Below are 19321 nucleotides of genomic sequence, written 5' to 3'. Positions count from 1 at the left end.
CGAATGAACGAGAATAATCTACAATGACGAATCTAGAGAATATTCAAATTATAATCTAAAGTAATATTAAAAGAAACAAAATAAACTTAGCAATGTTTTGTAATTGGAGTTAGATAAAACAAAGATAATTATATTAATATTCTAAACCACCTTAAACTAAAATTAGAGTCAGATATGAGTTAAATTTAAAGTAAATCAACATTGTGCACCGGAAAGGCCAAACATGCGTTGAAACTTCAACCACCAGTAGACATTGTCGTGTAGCTAACTAGCTGGACATTACACCCGCCCATTAGTAACCATCTCTCCCCCATTAGCATAGACAGCCCTGAGTGAGAAGTAGCCGTCTGCCATTAGAGTTTTCACACCTGCTAAAAATAAAGTTATGGCCCATTTCCACTGAGTTATGTGGTCCAGTACGCTTTTTCGTCCGTTTCCACTGTCAAAAGGTACCTAAAAGCGAACCGTACTATACCACTTTTTGGGTAACCTTACCAAGCACAAGAAAAGGGTTCCAAAGGGTGGAGCTAGACATGCAGCTGAATGCCATTTGTTTACAGAGAAACATTACTAGCTTGCAACAAGCCAAGAGGAAAAGTAAAACACAGGAATCACCAGTTTTAAATAGAGGTTAAAGTTGGCCATTTTTTACGATCATTGAAAATATAATCGTATCCTTTTTATAGAAAAGTTAGTAATTAACATTTATACACAAGTATTTACGCATATAAATCATTTGTTTAGTGCTTCTCACATGATATGTGAACTTCAAGCTAGAATGACGTCAACTGCAACTTTCGGTCATACACCAACTATTGATCACCAACTATTCCAGCATATGTTTTACACAGCGGATGCCCTTCCAGCTGGCAGCCAGTACTGGGAAACACCTATACACACTCATTCACACACACACAATCATACACTGCGGCCAATTTAGTTCATCCAATCACCTATTGCGCATGTGTTTATAGTGTGGGGGAAACCGGAGCACCCGGAGGAAACCCACAACAACGGAGGAAGAACATGCAGACTCCACAAAGAAATGCCAACTGGCCCAGCCAGGCCTTGAACCAGCAAACCTGTGAATCGATTCAGTTGTACCGAAACAGAGATTACAAATGTTACATTGTTGCTCTTGGAGCGGTTCACTTTCACATGGCAAAGTTTCTAAACGGACCAAAAGAGCTAAAACAAGTCACATGTGTGTAAACTCTGCTCACATTGGTCAATGTCAGGGTTTATTTTGCAGATTCCCTCTCAGCTTTCAGGAGAGGTGGTGGTTTGGTGCTGTTTGACAAGGTGCGCGCGACATGTCTAAAAAGTGATGAGGAGAGATGCGGTGGGGAGAGGTGAGAAGGGTGAGCGACAAAGCCTATTTAAGGACCAGAGGGAGACGCGAGATTACCGGGAGATCATCACTCGTTTGCGGGCATCCGGAGACTCACGAAACTTCCCGGCCTACTCATAATTCTCTCTTCATATAGCCATATGCCTATTACATATCCATAAAACACTGTGATATAACCGCGCTCGGATCGTATGCTTTCTCACTGCAATTGATCCGCTCCAGAGTTCGTTTCAATCGAGCCGAGACCACCTCATTCAAGCGATCTCGGAGCGATTGATTTGGCGCGGATCTGAGCGCGATTGGTGGTTTCACATATGCCAAACGAACAGCGCTAAATGGGCAAACAAGACAGGTTCCGAAAAAAAAGTGTAGGTGTGAAAGCACCTTTAAAGGCTTAACTAGGTCAATCAGGCAAGTCATTGTATAACGATGATTTTTTCTGTAGACAATTGGAAAAAATATAGCTTTAAGGGGCTAATAATATTGACCTTAAAATGGTTTATAAAAAATTTAAAACTGCTTTTATACTAGCCAAAATAAAACAAATAAGACTTTCTCCAGAAGAAAAAATATCATTGAAAATACTGTGAAAAATTCCTTGCTCTGATAAACATCATTTTGGGAAAAACGTTTGGGAAAAATCACAGGAGGGCAAATTATTTTGACTTCAGCTGTATACTGTATATTTTTTCCTGCAAATTATAAGGCTGAAATCGAGCTTCAGGTTGGTCATGCAGAATTAAGGTGATTTATAGGTTTCTTTTAAACCATTTTCCTGTAAATGTGATCCTAGATGTGGCTTTCAGTGTTTCATAGGTAACAGCAAGTCTTAGCATGTGGCTTTTTCCAAATCAGACTGGATGTTGTTTAAAGTGAAATCAGGATGGTGCCGATAAGGTTCCTGCAAACATATGAAACTCCAAATCCAATCAAACTCCAACAAGCTCCTGTTCAGACGTATAAAGGAGATTCGTAATTCTCACTTCCACTGTTTTTTTCACTCTTTCAATTTTCTCTTTCCTGCTCTGAGGTCACTGATGGCTTCTGAGAGGAAAATGTGTAGTGTGGTCTTACAGCCCTGCTGCAGTAATTCACTCAGAAAGGGGTTTTCTTTTCAGCTTTTCTTTTCATCTCTTTGTGTGTGTGGTCAGACATTTCAAAAGTTTCTTCATAAGTCGTAGGAGTTAATGAGAGTTAATGGAGCTTGTGGTGAATTCATTGTGTTGTGTACAGGATAATCAGCTCTAACATGTAGAATGAATGAAACTGAAGTGTTGTACGAGCTCTTTTGACGCATGTGCTTATTATAATGGAGTTGATGACGTTCAGATTGTCTGAGAAACAGCTGTTATTGACGAACTCGTTTTCAGGTCATTTCAGGACAGTTTGTCAACATCTTACTGCGTTTTTCTCATTACTGTTGATTTGCTTAAAGAAACTGAAGCCTATTGATAACTTTTGATTGGCTGATTGATTGATTTTTTTATTTTTTTAATACTGTGACGTTATTTTATTTGCCATAATTTATTATCTGTTTATTTTTACCATAATGCTTGTATTTTGTTTGTTTTGTTTTGTTTTGTTAAACATATTGCAGTTTCTATAGATGAATTACTATGTTTGTAAGTATTCAGGATGCGCGCACAGGGAGGTGGCAGAAAAAAAACCCCGGAGCGCTAGCATTTACAGCGAGGGAAGGACATCTGATGCGATACAGAGTTTGTTGTTGTCTTAGAAAAAAGTTATATTGATTACATATTATATATATTATTTACATAATGCTTTCAGCTTAATATAACAGCTTGTCGCCCAGTGATAAGCATAGTGATTTGGCAAAATTAACGTTAAAGTGAGCGGCGTTCGTCTGATAGGTCAATTTGCGATAGCACCCTCCCAATGGATAGAAATGGCCAAGCATCCAGCCCCAAATATACACTCTCATTGAAGCTTCAACTGTTTTAAGCAAGAAATAATGTTCCATGATTACCAGATTCAAAACTGTGCAGTGCTATAAACCGAGGTTCTGCCTAGCCAAAGACAAGGAAAAAAGACGGAGCTGTACAAGGCCTGGGTAATCATCATTTACATTTACATTTACATTTAGTCATTTAGCAGAAGCTTTTATCCAAAGCGACTTACAAATGAGGACAAGGAAGCAATTTACACAACTATAAGAGCAACAATGAATAAGTGCTATAGGCAAGTTTCAGGTCTGTAAAGTCTAAGAAGGGAAGTATTAGTAGTATTAGTATTTTTTTTTTTTTTTTTGTGTACAGTTAGTGTGATATTCAGAGAGGCAATTGCAGATTAGGAAGTGAAGTGGAGACTAAATAGTTGAGTTTTTAGTCGTTTCTTGAAAATAGTGAGTGACTCTGCTGTTCTGATGCAGTTAGGGAGTTCATTCCACCAACTGAGCAGATTGAGCGTGAGCGTTCGCGAAAGTGATTTCTTCCCTCTTTGGGATGGAACCACGAGGCGACGTTCATTCACAGAACGCAAGTTTCTGGAGGGCACATAGATCTGCAGAAGTGAGAGCAGATAAGAAGGAGCAAGGCCAGAAGTCACTTTGTAGGCAAACATCAGAGCTTTGAATTTGATGCGAGCAGCAACTGGCAGCCAGTGCAAACAGACTAGCAGCGGAGTGACATGTGCTCGTTTAGGTTCATTGAAGACCACTCGTGCTGCTGCGTTCTGGAGCAGTTGAAGAGGCTTGATAGAGTTAGCTGGAAGCCCAGCTAGTAGAGAGTTGCAGTAATCCAGTTTGGAGAGAACAAGAGCTTGAACAAGGAGTTGAGCTGCATGTTCAGATAGGAAGGGTCAGATCTTTCTGATGTTGTAGAGTGCAAATCTGCACGATCGAGCAGTTCTAGAAATGTGGTCAGAGAAGTTTAGTTGGTCATTAATCGTTACTCCAAGGCTTTTCACCATTTTGGATGCAGTAATGGTTGCCCCATCCATCTGGATTGAAAAGTTATGGTGTAGAGTCGGGTTGGCAGAAACTACAAGCATTTCCGTTTTTAAGAGGTTCAGCTGAAGATGATGATCTTTCATCCAGTGTGAAATATCCAACAGGCAGGCTGAGATGCGAGCTGGAACCGAGGGATCATCAGGATGAAAAGAGAGGTATAGCAGCAAGCAAAATAACTGCAATATATCTAGAAAAAAAATCTAGTTTATTCTATTGGTTATTGCTAACATTATGTGATTTTTGTAATAAAAGTGGAAAAGTTCAAAGGAAAAAATGTTTAATTACTTAAAATAAAATAAAAATAAACCACATTAATAAAGCTGAAAATGAAAGCAAATTTAAAATATAAAATATTACCAAAGTAACATTAAGTCGGCTGTACAAAAAACAACAACATATTTTTCAAATAACAGGAATCTTAATTGTGTTGAAAACAATTCAAAGGTGCTTCCCAGCTTCCTCACTCTCCTCCTGTCAGGGAGTTCGGTGGAAAAGTTCAACTCGAACCGTTTGTCACTTGATAAACTCTTTAAAATATTGCAGTGAGTGGACTTCAGGGACTCGCCCAGGAGAACATCTAGTTTGACAAGTCCAGATACAACGAGGCTGAAAGATGCCTCATATGCAAACATATGAAACTCCAAATCCAATCAAACTCCGACAAGCTCCTGTTCAGACGTATAAAAGAGATTCGTAATTCTCACTTCCACTGTTTGTTTCAATCTTTCAATTTTCTCTCTCCTGCTCTGAGGTCACTGATGGCTTCTGAGAGGAAAATGTGTAGTGTGGTCTTACAGCCCTGCTGCAGTAATTCACTCAGAAAGGGTTTTTTTTTTTCGAGGAAAAAAGACGGAGCTGTACAAGGCCTGGGTAATCATCAGCAAGCAAAATAACTGCAATATATCTAGGAAAAAATATATAGTTTATTCTATTGGTTATTGCTAACATTATGTGATTTTTGTAATAAAAGTGGAAAAGTTCAAAGGAAAAAAGTTTTAATTACTTAAAATAAAATAAAAATAAACCACATTAATAAAGCTGAAAATGAAAGCAAATTTAAAATATAAAATATTACCAAAGTAACATTAAGTCGGCTGTACAAAAAACAACAACATATTTTTCAAATAACAGGAATCTTAATTGTGTTGAAAACAATTCAAAGGTGCTTCCCAGCTTCCTCGCTCTCCTCCTGTCAGGGAGTTCGGTGGAGAAGTTCAACTCGAACCGTTTGTCACTTGATGAACTCTTTAAAATATTTCAATGAGTGGACTTCAGGGACTCGCCCAGGAGAACATCTAGTTTGACAAGTCCAGATACGACGAGGCTGAAAGATGCTTCTACGAGGGCGCCAACGGCATCCCTCAGACATCTCAGAGTCAGAATGCCAGCAAGTCTGAGGATCAGAGCGAACTGCTCTCACGTTTGAAGAGTCTTGAACTGGACAACAAGAATCTGCACAAAGTACTGGATGAAATGAGAGCCACACTATTCAAAGTGGAGTCCAGAATGGCCACACTGAAGAACACCTAAGCACCAGCTACAAAAGGAGTTACTGTCACCAAGGCTGCTCCTGTTCAGAAGCCCAAGGTGGAGGAACACAAAGGTGCAGTTTATGAAGACGACAACATTGACCTGTTTGGCAGTGGTGAAGAAGACGAAGAAGCAAAACACATTAAAGCAAAGCGTGTGAAGAAACACTCCCAGAGAAAAGACCAGCCCTCACAGCCAAATCCTCCATCCTGCTGGATATCAAACTTAGGTACGATGAGAGGGACGTGTCGAAGCTAGAGGAGTGTGCTTGCTCTGTTCAGATGGATGGACTTCTGTGGGAAGCTTCAAAGCTGGTCCCCGTCAGCTACGGCATCAAAAAGCTGCAGATCGAAGACGACATAGTGGTAACAGACATTCTGGAGGAGGAGATCACCCAGCTCGAGAACTACATCCAGACTGTGGATATTGCCGCCTTCAACAAGATCTGAGCCTCTCGCCATGAACCATCACCTCACACAGAGTCACTGCTGCTTTTATATCACACGATTACCAATAAAAGTGTTCAGCCACGTCAACAAAAAGAAAAGTAAACAATTCAATACCTATTTATTCTTTACGTGAAATATAGTTCCCTGTTTTTTTTCCTTCTCCATCTATTTCTTTCTTTACCTTTGGGCTGAAATATGACAGGGAAATGTTCTTGGCATGTTGTGCATATTAATGATCCTCATTTGCATGCTCACAGGAGCCTCCGATGTTTCATCGTATGGAAGATGAAAGCAAATGTAAACAACAGGATGTCACGAATGGTTTATTCGTGGTATGATGAGCACCTGAAGGTTTTAGAGCCGTGCATTAAGCATTTTAAATGAGGCGGAAACAGACTGTTAAATGGACTATCACACTTCCAGATCTGAATCCAGAAGCTGATCGGATTGAAGCGTGACATTTGCGTTAGCACTGTGACTCATGTAGTCTGTGGACGTAGTGACTAAGCCAGAAACTAATGTGAAAGGTTCCTATTTAGCTATTCTGAGAAAAGCACAACAGACCCAGCAGCTGATATTGCCTGTCTCTCTTCCTTTTTTTTTTTTTCACAGGCGAGCTGATCTGGCTTTGACACTGGGGACGTCTCTTCAGATTAAACCCAGCGGAGATCTGCCTCTTCTAACCAAACGAACAGGAGGAAAACTGGTTATAGTTAACCTTCAGCCTACCAAACATGTATGTCTCTGCACTTGAAAATACACATTAAAAGGAATGTGCTCTTGTGTACGTTGTAGCATTTGATGTTAGCTTAAAGGAATGGTTCAACCAAAAAACATTTAAATTCTGTCATTAATCGCCCTTTGCTTGTATCAAACCTTTAGGAATTACGCTCTTCTGTTGGACACAAAGGAAGATATTTTGGAACATTTAATATACACAGGGTGGGCCATTTATATGGATACACTTTAATAATATGGGATTGGTTGGTGATATTAACGTCCTGCCTATGGCGCATTAGTGTATGTGAGGGGGCAAACTTTTCAAGATGGGTGGTGACCATGGTGGCCATTTTGAAGTTGGCCATCTTGGATCCAACTTTTGTTGTTTCAATAGGAAAAGGGGCATTTGACACATCAAACTTATTGGGATTTTCACAAGAAAAAAATGTTTTTAACATAACTTTATTCTTTCATGAGTTATTTACAAGTTTCTGACCACTTATAAAATGTGTTCTATGTGCTGCCCATTGTGTTGGATTGTCAATGCAACCCTCATCTCCCACTCTTTACACACTTTTTTTAAGCTTTATTTGTATAGTGCTTTTACAATGTAGATTGTGTCAAAGCAGCTTCACATAAATTGTCATAGTAACTGTGTTTAAGTTCAGTTCAGTTTAGCTCAGTTCAGTGTGGTTTGAAATCATTACTGAGAGTCCAAACACTGAAGAGCAAATTCATGGACACTGATAGCAACACCGCAGGAGAAATCCCAGCACTGACTTCCAGTATCTGTAGTTTCAGGTGCTGCACATCTTGTATATTCACACCTTAGACAACAAAGATGGTGGGGCCATTCTTCATCAATGGAAACCTCAAGGCCACTGGATATTTGAAAGTGCTACATGATGATGTGTTTTCCTCTTTATGCACTGAAGCTGGCACGTTCCCTGAGCTGTTCCAGCAAGATGGTGCTCCACCACGTTATGGGTGTCAGGTGCAAGCATTCCTAGATGAACAGATTCCTGAAAAGTGGATTGGTCGTCGCGGGCCAGTTGAATGGCCCCCAAGGTCTCCCGATCTAAACCCCTTAGACTTTTATCTTTGGGGCAATTTTCATCTGAAGGCAATTGTCTATGATGTAAAGATACAAGGTGTGCAGCACCTGAAACTACAGATACTGGAAGCCTGTGCTGGCATTTCTCCTGCGATGTTGCTTTCAGTGTGTGAAGAGTGGGAGAAGAGGGTTGCATTGAAAATCCAACACAATGGGCAGCAAACTGAACACATTTTATGAGTGGTCAGAAACTTGTAAATAACTCATGAAAGAATAAAGTTATGTTAAAACCAAGCACACCATTGTTTTTCTTGTGAAATTCCCAAACAGGACGTTGATATCACCAACCATTTCCATTTATTAAGGTGTATCCATATAAGTGGCCCATCCTGTATTTATATATATGATTTGTTAAAAAAAAACACATACAAGCTCCTTTTGAGTATAAATTCTTTTTAAAATAGTTACTATTTCTGTTTAAGTGATCCAATAATTTAAGTGAAAACCACAAAATATTCCTCAATAAGTATATTTATAAGACAGCAAACATTTTTTCAGTGATTCAATGATCCATTGATGAAGGCAGTCGCTTGCTTTATTTGTAAATGAATCAGCAGTTTAGAATGAATCTATTTAATCAATGATTCAATGATTCATTAATAAAGATTATCTTTTCCTTCGTTTTTTAAAAGGAATCAGCCATTTTGAACAAATCGTTTGAGTTGATGATTCAGTTATCAATTCATGAAGACAGTCACTTGCTTTTTTTCTTACTGAATCAGCAGTTGGAATGAATCAGTGATTTGATGATCCATTAATAAAGACAGTTATTGGCTTTGTTTCTAAATAAATCAGCAGTTTTGAGTAAAATAAGAATAATTGGAATAAGTGATTCCAAGATCCATTGATGAAGGTATTTGCTTCTTTATTCATAAATGAATCAGCAGTTTTGTTTAATCAGCAATTAGTTAAATCAATTGTCAATGATCCATTAATAAAGATGGTCACAGACTGCATTTCTAAATGAATCAGCACTTTTGAATGAATCAGTTCAATCAATTGTCAATGATCCATTAATAAAGACAGTCACTGGCTTTGTTTCTAAGAATCAGCAGTTTTGAATGCATCAATCTAATCAATGATCCCATGATCTATTGATAAAGACAGTCACTGGCTTCATATGTAAATGAATCAGCAGTTTTGAATCAATCAGTGATTCGTTGATCCATTAATAAAGATGGTCACTGACTTCATTTCTACATAAATCAGCAGGTGGAATGAATCAGTTGAAGCAATTTGTCAGTGATTCATTGATAAAGACACTGGCTTTGTTTCTAAATGAATCAGCAGTTTTGAGCAAATCATTTGAGTCAGCGATTCAATGATCCATTCATGAAGACAGTTGCTTGATTAATGGTTAAACCTTTTGCATTATTCATCTGAGGGTACTGAAAAAATGTTTCAATTTTCAAAACAACTGCTTTAACATTTTTAATGATCAAGTCAGCATATTGAACTGATTTCTGAAGCATTGTGTCAGACAAAAGAGCAGTAATGATGCTAAAAAGTCAGCTTTAAATCAAAGAAATAAATTGCAATTTAAAACATATACAAATAGAAAACAGCACTATTGAATTGTAATGTATATACCACATTTGAGCATTGATTAATTCAGTTTTGACCCGAATGAGCAAACAACACAGCAGCTTACTCCTTACAATAATCTCTTTCTATTAGCCCTCATCTCCCATGTGAAATCACGCACAGTCTGAAATCTGCCAGCGTGCATGGCTCTGAACACACAGCATCACAAACACACATATTAGAGTCCTTCAAAAAAAAAAACACCTACGCTAAACTAAACCTCTCCTGACCGTTATTAAAACGATTCTGATTAAGCAGAGAGCCGGGTGGGTTTTCTCTTAAGCTCGTTAGTCTGTCATTATCATGAGGCTGGAAGGTCTTCTAACAGATTAATCCTATTGGTTTTAAGACATGTTTTTATCTGCCCGCGTTTGACTCATGTTTCATCAGAAGGTTTTTTTTTTCGCTGTCTTACCTCATTTCCTCCACTTGCTTTCAACATCTCGGCTCCCAAATTGGATTTATTTTTTATTTTTTGGTTCGGATTTCAAAGCTGGTCTTATTTGCAGCGTGTTATTCCACACGTCAGATTGGGTTTGCAGGGGAGTTATAGTTGCTTAATGTGTAGAGAAACAAATTTTGACATTTCTAGCATGGTTCCATCATTTTGGTTAATAATCTGTGTTTGATTAAGGCGAGCTTGTATTTAAAGTTAACTAGTGTCTCACACAGGTATGCTGGAGAATGCTAAAACAAAACAACTAAGCACAAATGTGTATTGTCTGGACAATATTATATCATAGTGAAATCATTGTGATCAAATTTGACACAATTTTTGACCCATTACCTGATTTACAACATCTAAAGAGGGTTACAGCATGAGTGAGACCCTACCATGCAAGGGGGTAAAAGTTGTACAACTGGGCCACAAATTAGCCCCATTGATATAGACTGGGGATGGAACAACTCCTTAAAATACACTGATCCCATAGACTCCCATAATAAATGCATGGGATACACTTGAAATCAGTCTATCCCATGCATTTTTAATGGGATAGGGCCGCCATTTTAAAAGCAAAATCGAGGAAGCAGTGGGAAGAAACCTGGAAGTGTCGCCCGAGTGACACAGGAACATTGTGTATCTGGCTGTGTATCTTATCAGTGAAGAAAAAGTGATTCTTCCATTGTGGCTAGTGTGGCGCAGATGCTAGAACCCGCCTTTACGCATGCTCGACATCATAAATTGTATAGCAAGTGTAAACACATTAATCGGATATGGTTCACAATTAAAGAGCCCCTGTTATACATTAAAAAGGGTCATATTTTGGTTTTAAGGGTCTCCAACAACAGGCTGATATGCATGCAAGGTCAAAAAACACTTTCATTGTCTTATAATATGCATTTACTTTTACCTAATTATCCCAGACACTCACACATAAACTGTTCAGCGATTAATTTGTTCCCAAACCCCCTGCGCTGATTGGACCGATGACAGCCTGTTGTGATTAGTCGACAGTGTTCAGAGAAAGACAGAGTGAAATGCCCACCGCGGTTTATCAACAATATTGAAGTAGTCAGAGTGCAGAGTGTATGTGTGAGCATACCTACCTGTTTTTGTGTGAGCATACTCCTGTTTTTCCCTGGAGTCTCCCGTATTTCAGACCCATCTCCCGTTACCCTCCCGTCTTGTTATTTATCCTGGAAAACTCCCGTAATTTCAACCACTTTACCACCCCCCCCCCCCCCCCCCAACTCCTCACCCCCCTGATCCTTAGCATTTTGGTACAGTCTGTGAAACCCCCGGGTCGCCAACGTTGGTATTGGATCCAATCGCAGCGGCTGACCAAAACACGCTTTATAGTGGTTACTAACAACACAGTACCCAGTTCTCAACAGTGTTATTCAGACACCTGATCCTTCCTTTAACAAACGGCCGATGAATGTCCTGTTGTAAGCATGTAGATTCCAGAAGCACTCGTCAGAAAAATGACGGGAACACAGTACAAGGCTGGGGCTATAATACTGAGGTATTTTTGCAAAAATAGGACTCTTCACAGCCTCATTTTTGGGTAGGGAAAATAACACTAACTTTCCCTCACACTTCCACTAATATCCAGCTGAGCTTGACTTGATTCAGCCGGGATCTGCTACTGTGCTAGTGGGTGAGGCCGCAGGTTTCAATTTTTCCAAGTTTGGACGTGCAACAATTGGGCGGGGCTTAAGTTTCGTATTGACGTCACTCTGAAACGGCTAAAAACTCGATATTAAGACAATTCATTCTAACCACTATGAGCCGACTCTTTTATAAATGAATCAATAGTTTTAAACGGTGCACTTTCAGATTTAAGCCTTAGCTGGATATTTCACTTCACTTAAAGCTGTTACGTACTACATGGCATTCTCAAAAATTCATAATAGAGGCTCTTTAAAAGAACGTGTAAACAGACAGGCAAAAAAAAATAATAATAATCAGATATAGGCAACAAATTAGAATCTGGCATCAAGACCTGACAGTGTAAACAGGGCCTTATAAAGATTTTGATTTAGTTTGATGCCTAATCTGCTTTTAATTGTTTAAATTAAACGGAAATGATTGATATTCAAGTGGTGTTTACACCACATCTGCACCTTGAAATCGCGACAGCAGCTGGAGGTTTATAGTCCACATCATGTTGATGCAATGTTTACAGTGCTGATCCTAAACTTCCGTGTTTCTTCCCACCACGGGTTTCTTCCCATGGCGGCTGCGTGAAATAAGCGTATTACTGTGAAGCCTTTAATTGTGGCAAACACCTTTCAAAGTAAAATCCTTTCTGTTTTCGCTGCAGCGCAACACACTGTACAGTTGCTTACACTGAACAATGTTACTTTTGTTTTGTAGGACAAACACGCTCACCTGCGTATATACGGTTACGTCGATGATGTCATGGGTCAGCTCATGAAGCTGCTGGGATTGGACGTTCCGGAGTGGGCCGGGCCAACCCTCTGCGAAGACTCGGGTGGAGATCTGGACATCCTGCCATACGGAGCCTGGAAGAAGGAAGTGAAGATCGAGCTGAAGATCGAGGAGAGTAATCACACCGTCTCAAAGAAACGCAAGAGGAAAGAGCAGCACGCTGAGGAGGGCTACAAGAATGGTGTTAAAGTAGAAGAAGAGATGAAAGAAGAGGGAAAGGAAAGTGACTCTCACGTACACACACACACTTGAACAGACCTCTTCATAGAGCTGGAACACAAAGACACTGAACCCCAGACTCACTGTTTCCACTGTGTTTACATTATAACGCCTGTCAGATGCTGAATTTGTGCAAGTACACCGAGTAGGAGGAGGAAGTGATGTCATAGGGCCACGAGTGTAAGTTAGCTGAGCTTTTAGGTTGCCACTTGACCTCTGCAGTTATTGTGGATGGAGATGAATCGTGGTTTTGTACTGTCAAGTTTATTCTAACTTCAATTAAATCAGGTTTGTAAAAACATGTTTTATTGTTTTACCCCAAATCCTCAAAGGCCAGTGTTATGGTTAAACTGGTGACCGTGTTAACTGGTGTCCCTTTCCAGGTGTAAGCTATTTACGTTTGCAGATTAGCAGATTCGTCACTTTTTCCCCTTATCAATACATGCCCATACCAAATACACATTCTTATTACTTGGTGTCAGTGTCATTGTAAACATTATAGATTTTAACATCTGTGTAGCAGAACAATATATAACCTAAATTAATCTAAAAAACAATTAAAATTTAGGTCATCAATAGGATTCAAACTCGTGTAGTTAAAAGGTTCAGCACACGTATCACTTATAAGCAAAAGACAGAGAGAAAAGCCCACCGCAGCTATGAAATGGCAGCCAGAGAATATGTGAGAGCCCAATGCAGGAATGCAATAAAGCAATGCAGTTAAACACCAGCATATCGCTCTACTCTTAACCCTAATCCTAAGTTATAACAACACACATCTAGTCTTAATCCACACAGTGGCAAAAGTTGAACTATTTTAAAAATTGACCGCGCCGTGGTCAAGCAAGAGAGGTATTTTTGTGGATAGACGATGAGGTCGAGTTGTTATTAAATGTAACAAATGAATAACTGCACAATGGCGCCTTAAACAGATAATAGTGCAAACAATGCTCCCATTTCTGTGTCCATGTTGTTGTTTACATTGGCTGGTCTGCTGTCTTCCGGTAGCGTTAAAGCCATGTGTTATAGTCATGTGATAGGGGCTTGCCAAATAAGGGAAGGATACGCAATAAAACAAAAGTCCCAATCAGGTAGTGAATGTCGGCAGCCCCTCCTCCGTTTTCAGATGTCTCCGTTTTCCCCCATCCACACTGAGACGGAGCAGCAGCGTTTCAGAATGAAAACGGGCTCTCCAGCGTTTCCGAAACGCTTAGTTTTTGGCACTCGAAAACTCTGGCGTAGTGTGGACGGATGGCGTAACCGTAGCAAAACTTATGCGTTTTAAAACGAAAGGCATTAGTGTAAACGGGGCCTTAGTCCCTTTATTAATCCAGGGTTGCCACAACAGAATGAACTGCCAACATATCCAGCACGTTTTTATGCAGCGGATGCCTTTCCGGCCGCAGTCCATCTCTGGGAAACATCCACACACACTCATACACTACAGACAATTTAGCCTACCCAATTTACCTGTACCACATGTCTTTGGACTGTGGGGGAAACGGGAGCACCCAGAGGAAACCCACGCGAAGGCAGGGAGAACATGCAAACTCCACACAGAAACGCCAACTGAGCCAGCCGAGGCTCGTACCTGCGACCTTCTTGCTGTGAGGCGACAGCACTACCTACTGCGCCACTGCATCGCCTACAGAACTTCATGTAAAAGCCAAAAACGTTTTTCAAAGGTCTATCTAAAGGGTTAATGCTGCCAACTGATGATCAACTGTAAAAAAAAAAAAAAAAAAAAAAAAAAGGTTGGACCTCTTCCATTTTGACTTTGATTAAAGAATATTTAGATATTTGGTCAAGAGATAACCTTATAGCTCAATGTATGAAAGGCTTGTTTTTCCAGTGTGAGTCTTTAAACGTGCAGTATGAAGTGTGTGTTGGGTTTGACAGGGACGGCGACTGATGAACGGGGGACACCGTCTCAACTTGATCCACCAGCAGCCGGAGAGACTGTTAACACGTCCCCGAGGTGACATCGATGGCGTTCTGACAGTCCGCTTGTGATCCAGACGCTTCTGAGAGAACAATTGAAAGCCTTTCTAACCCTCTCGTGTCTTTGCCTGTTAAAAAAAGTGCTCATGCAGAAACGTCAAATCAAACAACAGAGACAATTAGGAAAAAGGAAGAACCAGATCGCTCCAGGGACAAGAGCTGTTCCGGTAAAGCCAGCGGACGCTTTTTCTTCTGATCAAATATGAATGTCAACCGGACGGAAAACTCGAGGAACAAAGTCGGGTTCCTTATAGAGGCTACCGATGTACAAATGTGCCACATGAATCTGCTTTAAAGTCTACAGGGATTATTGTTTTATATCATTTTTTTGTTGATTTTCAAATATTCAAACACAATGACTTACAAATTTGGTCTAACAAACATTTACACAACATTGATTCATTTTCCCTCGGCTTAGTCCCTTATTTATAAAGGGTTGCCACAGTGGAATGAACGACCAACTATTCCAGCATATTTTTTACACAGCAGATGCTTTTCCAGCTTCAACTCAGTACTGGGAAACCTTTGCCAGCACTGGCAGAACATGCAAACTCCACACAGAAATGCCAACTGACCCAGTCGGGGATTCGAACTAGCGACCACCTTGCTTAAGCCTGATAGTGAAAAAATAATAGATAAATAAAATAAGTAACTAATAAGTACATAAAAATAATAAAAAGGTTTTATCTAAATTAGTCTAATCCTCTTTAATTTAGTTATTTTCTGAAGAATTTACACTCAGTCGCCACTTTATTAGGTACACCTGTTCAACTGCTCTTTAATACAAATTCAACCAATCACATGGGGGTGACTAGCTCCAGTTGATGACTCCTTCCAGTAGGATATTGCACCATGTCATGAAGCGCGAATCATCTCAGACTGGTTTCTTGAACATGACAATGAGTTCACTGTGCTCAAATGGCCTCCACAATCACCAGATCTCAATCCAATAGAGCATCTTTCGATTGTGGTGAAAAATCTGCAGCAACCTTGTGATGCTATCATGTCAATATGGAGCAAATTCTCTGAGGAATATTTCCAGTACCGTGTTGAATCTATGCCACAGAATATTAGGGAAGTTCTGAAGGCAAAAGGGGGTCCAGCTCGGCACTAGGAATAAAGTGGCCGGTCGGTGTATGTCTTTAAAGTAATCTATAAAAGCTTGCCAGATATTAAAGAATTTGTCTTCTTTCTTTTATCATAATATTCTGGAAATATTTTACTACGTTTTTGTTTGGACCAATGTAAGTGGTGTATTAGTTTGAATTGTATGAGGCCATGCCTTGCACATAACGACTAAGCCCACATGAAATCTGCATGCTTAATAATCTGCAGATTTCCACCAAGAGGCAACCTCCTGCTCTCCCTCGGGAAGCCAATACGGAAGTAACTAAAACTGCAATTCATCGACTCGCCTTTTGGGGTCACTGACTGCAATGGTATATTGGCCAATTTTACAGCTGATAAAACATGTTCACAGCCTGGTACAAAAGATGGCTTTGGTGCATATAGCTAATATTACCCTTCATGATAACTATGGGGGGTGAATTTCTTTTATAACACATCCATTTCATTTTTATTAAGTTTTATTAAGTCTGCATAATTAAGGGCGTAGCCACTTGAGAAACTAAATTTTGAAGCTGCGTCATGGCCATGAGATCTTAGCTTGTGCTGCAATCATTCATGAGTAAGACTTGATTCAAACCAATCAGTGCCCTCTATTGTGTGTGCGGTGGAACTTCATTAATATGCTAAATAGCTTCCAAGACTGTTTTACCTGTACAGTGTTCAGATGGCAGAGAGACGCCACGTTGTGTTGCCAAGTGGGAGAACAAAAATTGTTTGGAGATACGGGTCGTCAGTGTTGCTTATATAATTTGCTGCAGTGAAGGTTTTGTTTTCATTTTCCCTCTATGAGAGCGCAGCTGGACTCACGCATGGATTAGTGCACGCGACAAGCAACAGAAATACGTGTCTAAGGAACATTGTTTACCCGAGAGCTTTTCTCATCTGGAAACGGTGAAACCCGGATTTATCCTCTTAATAAAGACGCGGCTCCAGTTGGTGTTGATTGTGCTGTCTCTACAGATTTGGGTAGTGAGTGATCAGTGGTCTTTGTTTGTTTATTCAGAGGCAAAGTTAGTTCGTATCGTCAGCAGTACTCTTTCAGTGTTTAAAGACGGACCTTAGTCAAATGATTTTCTAAGTTACTAAAGTTTACAGTAAGTTATTATCACTACAATATTATGGACTGAAAGATCCGCTGTTAATGCTGCTCTCCGAGTGTAAACTTGTTAACACCACAATCAAACTTACCGTCTTGTAGGATTTTCGCCGCATTTTGTGACAGGAATAACACACTCGGCTTTCTGATGCTACCTGCCGAGTGCATCTAAGTTCCAGAGAAAAGCAGAGGGTTTTTTCCTCTCATTTGCCATGCAGTAACTAACATTGCATTAAAAATACACGCTTCCAGCAGTTCCTCGAATCAATTATCTCGTTTGTCACGAGGGGCATGAATGAAATTCCTGAATGAAAGAGCCAAACTGCAGTTAAAGTCCACCATTTAATAATTTGGCGAATTATTCGATTTGATGTCCATGTAAATACAGTCCCTAGCTGCGTCCCAAATGACACACTATACACTATGCACTCATGCACTATGTACTTATGCACTTACACACTCAACAGGGTAGTATATGTATGTAGTGTCGTCCCAAATGGCACACTAATGTTTTTTTACTAAGCGGAAATTCAAACCGTTTCCCTGATGACGTTTGACGGTTGCCAAATCAGTGAAATAAACGACCGTATTATCAAGTAATACCTGCCGTGAGTATTGCCGCATTCACCATTGGGAGGCGCTATAATCACTCTCATAGGAGAATTTAGCTTTCACCATCCAAAATAAATAAAGTTATTCAACATGTGCGTCCGATAGCTCCGCCCCTTCCGCTATGTAAGCAAACCTGCGGTCGTTGAGTGCGTGAAGTGTCCATCATTCCACACTTCATTTTAGCGGCTGAATGAGTGCATCATCCGGGTAATTAAAGTGCACTTATCATTTTTAGAGTTTTCAGTGTGAACACACTACTTACACTATTTATACCACAAAATAGCGTAGAATAGTGCATAAGTATGCGATTTGGGACACAGCTTATGTCTTTCTCCTCTGCGTCTGTGTGTTTGTTTTGCCTCTGTAAAAATCAGCACGTGCCCAAACCCACACACACATTTTTATGCAAATTTTTACGGACCTTTCCTCTTTCCCTCCTCCAACACTCACCCCTAAACATAGCTGGACGCGCCCACTTTTCTGACTTTTTCCAAAGTGTGAAAAAACCCTGCTGAAACAAGGGGTTTCATGGCCCTTTAGTAAACTAAATTGGCCGTTGTGTATGAGTGTAAATGTGAGTGTGTATGGCTGTTTCCCAGTACGGGGTTGCGGCTGGAAAGGCATCCGCTGCGTAAAACACATGCTGGAATAGTTGGTGGTTCATTCAGCTGTGGCAACCTCTGAAATTGAAACTAAGCTGAAGGAAAATGAATGAATGACTTGCTTTGTTAATCAAATAAGTGGATCTAATTGGATTTGCATAGTAAACATTCAAAAAAGAGTGGAACGTGAGATTGACTTGCGGATTGGTGCAGCGGCAGCAGTAATGCGGTCGATGTACCGGTCTGTTGTGGTGAAGAAGGAGATGAGCCGAAAGGCAAAGCTCTTGATTTACCGCTCAATCCACGTTCCTACTCTCACCTATGGTCATGAGCTTTGGATCATGACCGAAAGGACAAGATCTCGGATACAAGCGGCCGAAATGAGTTTCCTTCGAAGGGTGGCAGGGCGCACTCTTATGGATAGGGTGAGGAGCTCTGACACCCGGGAGGAGCTCAGAGTAGAGTCGCTGCTCCTCCACATCGAGAGAAGTCAGCTGAGGTGGCTCGGGCATCTGTTTCGGATGCCTCCTGGACGCCTACCTAGGGAGGTGTTCCAGGCATGTCCCACCGGGAGGAGGCCTCAGGGAAGACCCAGGACATGCTGGAGGGACTATGTCTCTCGGCTGGCCTGGGAACGCATCAGGATCCCTCCGGAGGAGCTGGAGGAAGTGTCTGGGGTTCTCTCTTAAGACTGCTGCCCCCGCGACCCGGCCCCGGAAAAGCGGCAGAAGATAAATGAATGATATATTACGTTTTTAGTTACGATACTTCCAAAATCATTCTGTGTAAATCCACAGATTTCTTTTTTTATCATTTTTTTTTTTTTTTAATTTCTATGCAGAAATAGCAAAAAATGTCTGCAGATTCTGTCTGGCCCTTCCGATGATGACTTATGGATCTGTTCAAGGGCTCTCTCCCATTGGTCATCCCCAATTTCCACACCTAAATCTTTCTGAAGTCTACAAAGATTCTTCCAACAGTGGCCTACAAAAGCTTTTGAAAGCTCTGACAGAGTCCTTACAGAGACCTTGAGAAGTGGCAGATGCTGTGG

The 19321-nt window shown here is 40.4% G+C and overlaps 1 protein-coding gene and 1 pseudogene across 2 annotated transcripts in view; both read left to right on the top strand.

The window, feature by feature from the left end:
* The window catches only part of sirt6 (sirtuin 6), a 65959-nt gene extending 52829 nt beyond the window's left edge, over positions 1 to 13130 (top strand). Inside the window, exons 7-8 of one of the 2 annotated variants that reach the window (XM_073915506.1) lie at positions 6911 to 7034; positions 12538 to 13130. In XM_073915506.1, the coding sequence (XP_073771607.1) occupies positions 6911 to 7034; positions 12538 to 12864 (451 nt within the window). In that variant the 3' untranslated portion in view covers positions 12865 to 13130. The remainder of the gene's footprint in view (positions 1 to 6910; positions 7035 to 12537) is intronic. The other variant, NM_001002071.1, reaches the window with a different exon arrangement.
* Positions 2486 to 6354, top strand: LOC141379017 (elongation factor 1-delta-like; annotated as a pseudogene).
* Positions 13131 to 19321: the final 6191 nt, after the last annotated feature.

The sequence above is a fragment of the Danio rerio genome, chromosome 2 (assembly GCF_049306965.1).
Source record: "Danio rerio strain Tuebingen ecotype United States chromosome 2, GRCz12tu, whole genome shotgun sequence".
In the NCBI taxonomy this organism is placed as follows: Eukaryota; Metazoa; Chordata; class Actinopteri; order Cypriniformes; family Danionidae; genus Danio; species Danio rerio.
This window is presented reverse-complemented; position numbering and strand designations above follow the sequence as displayed.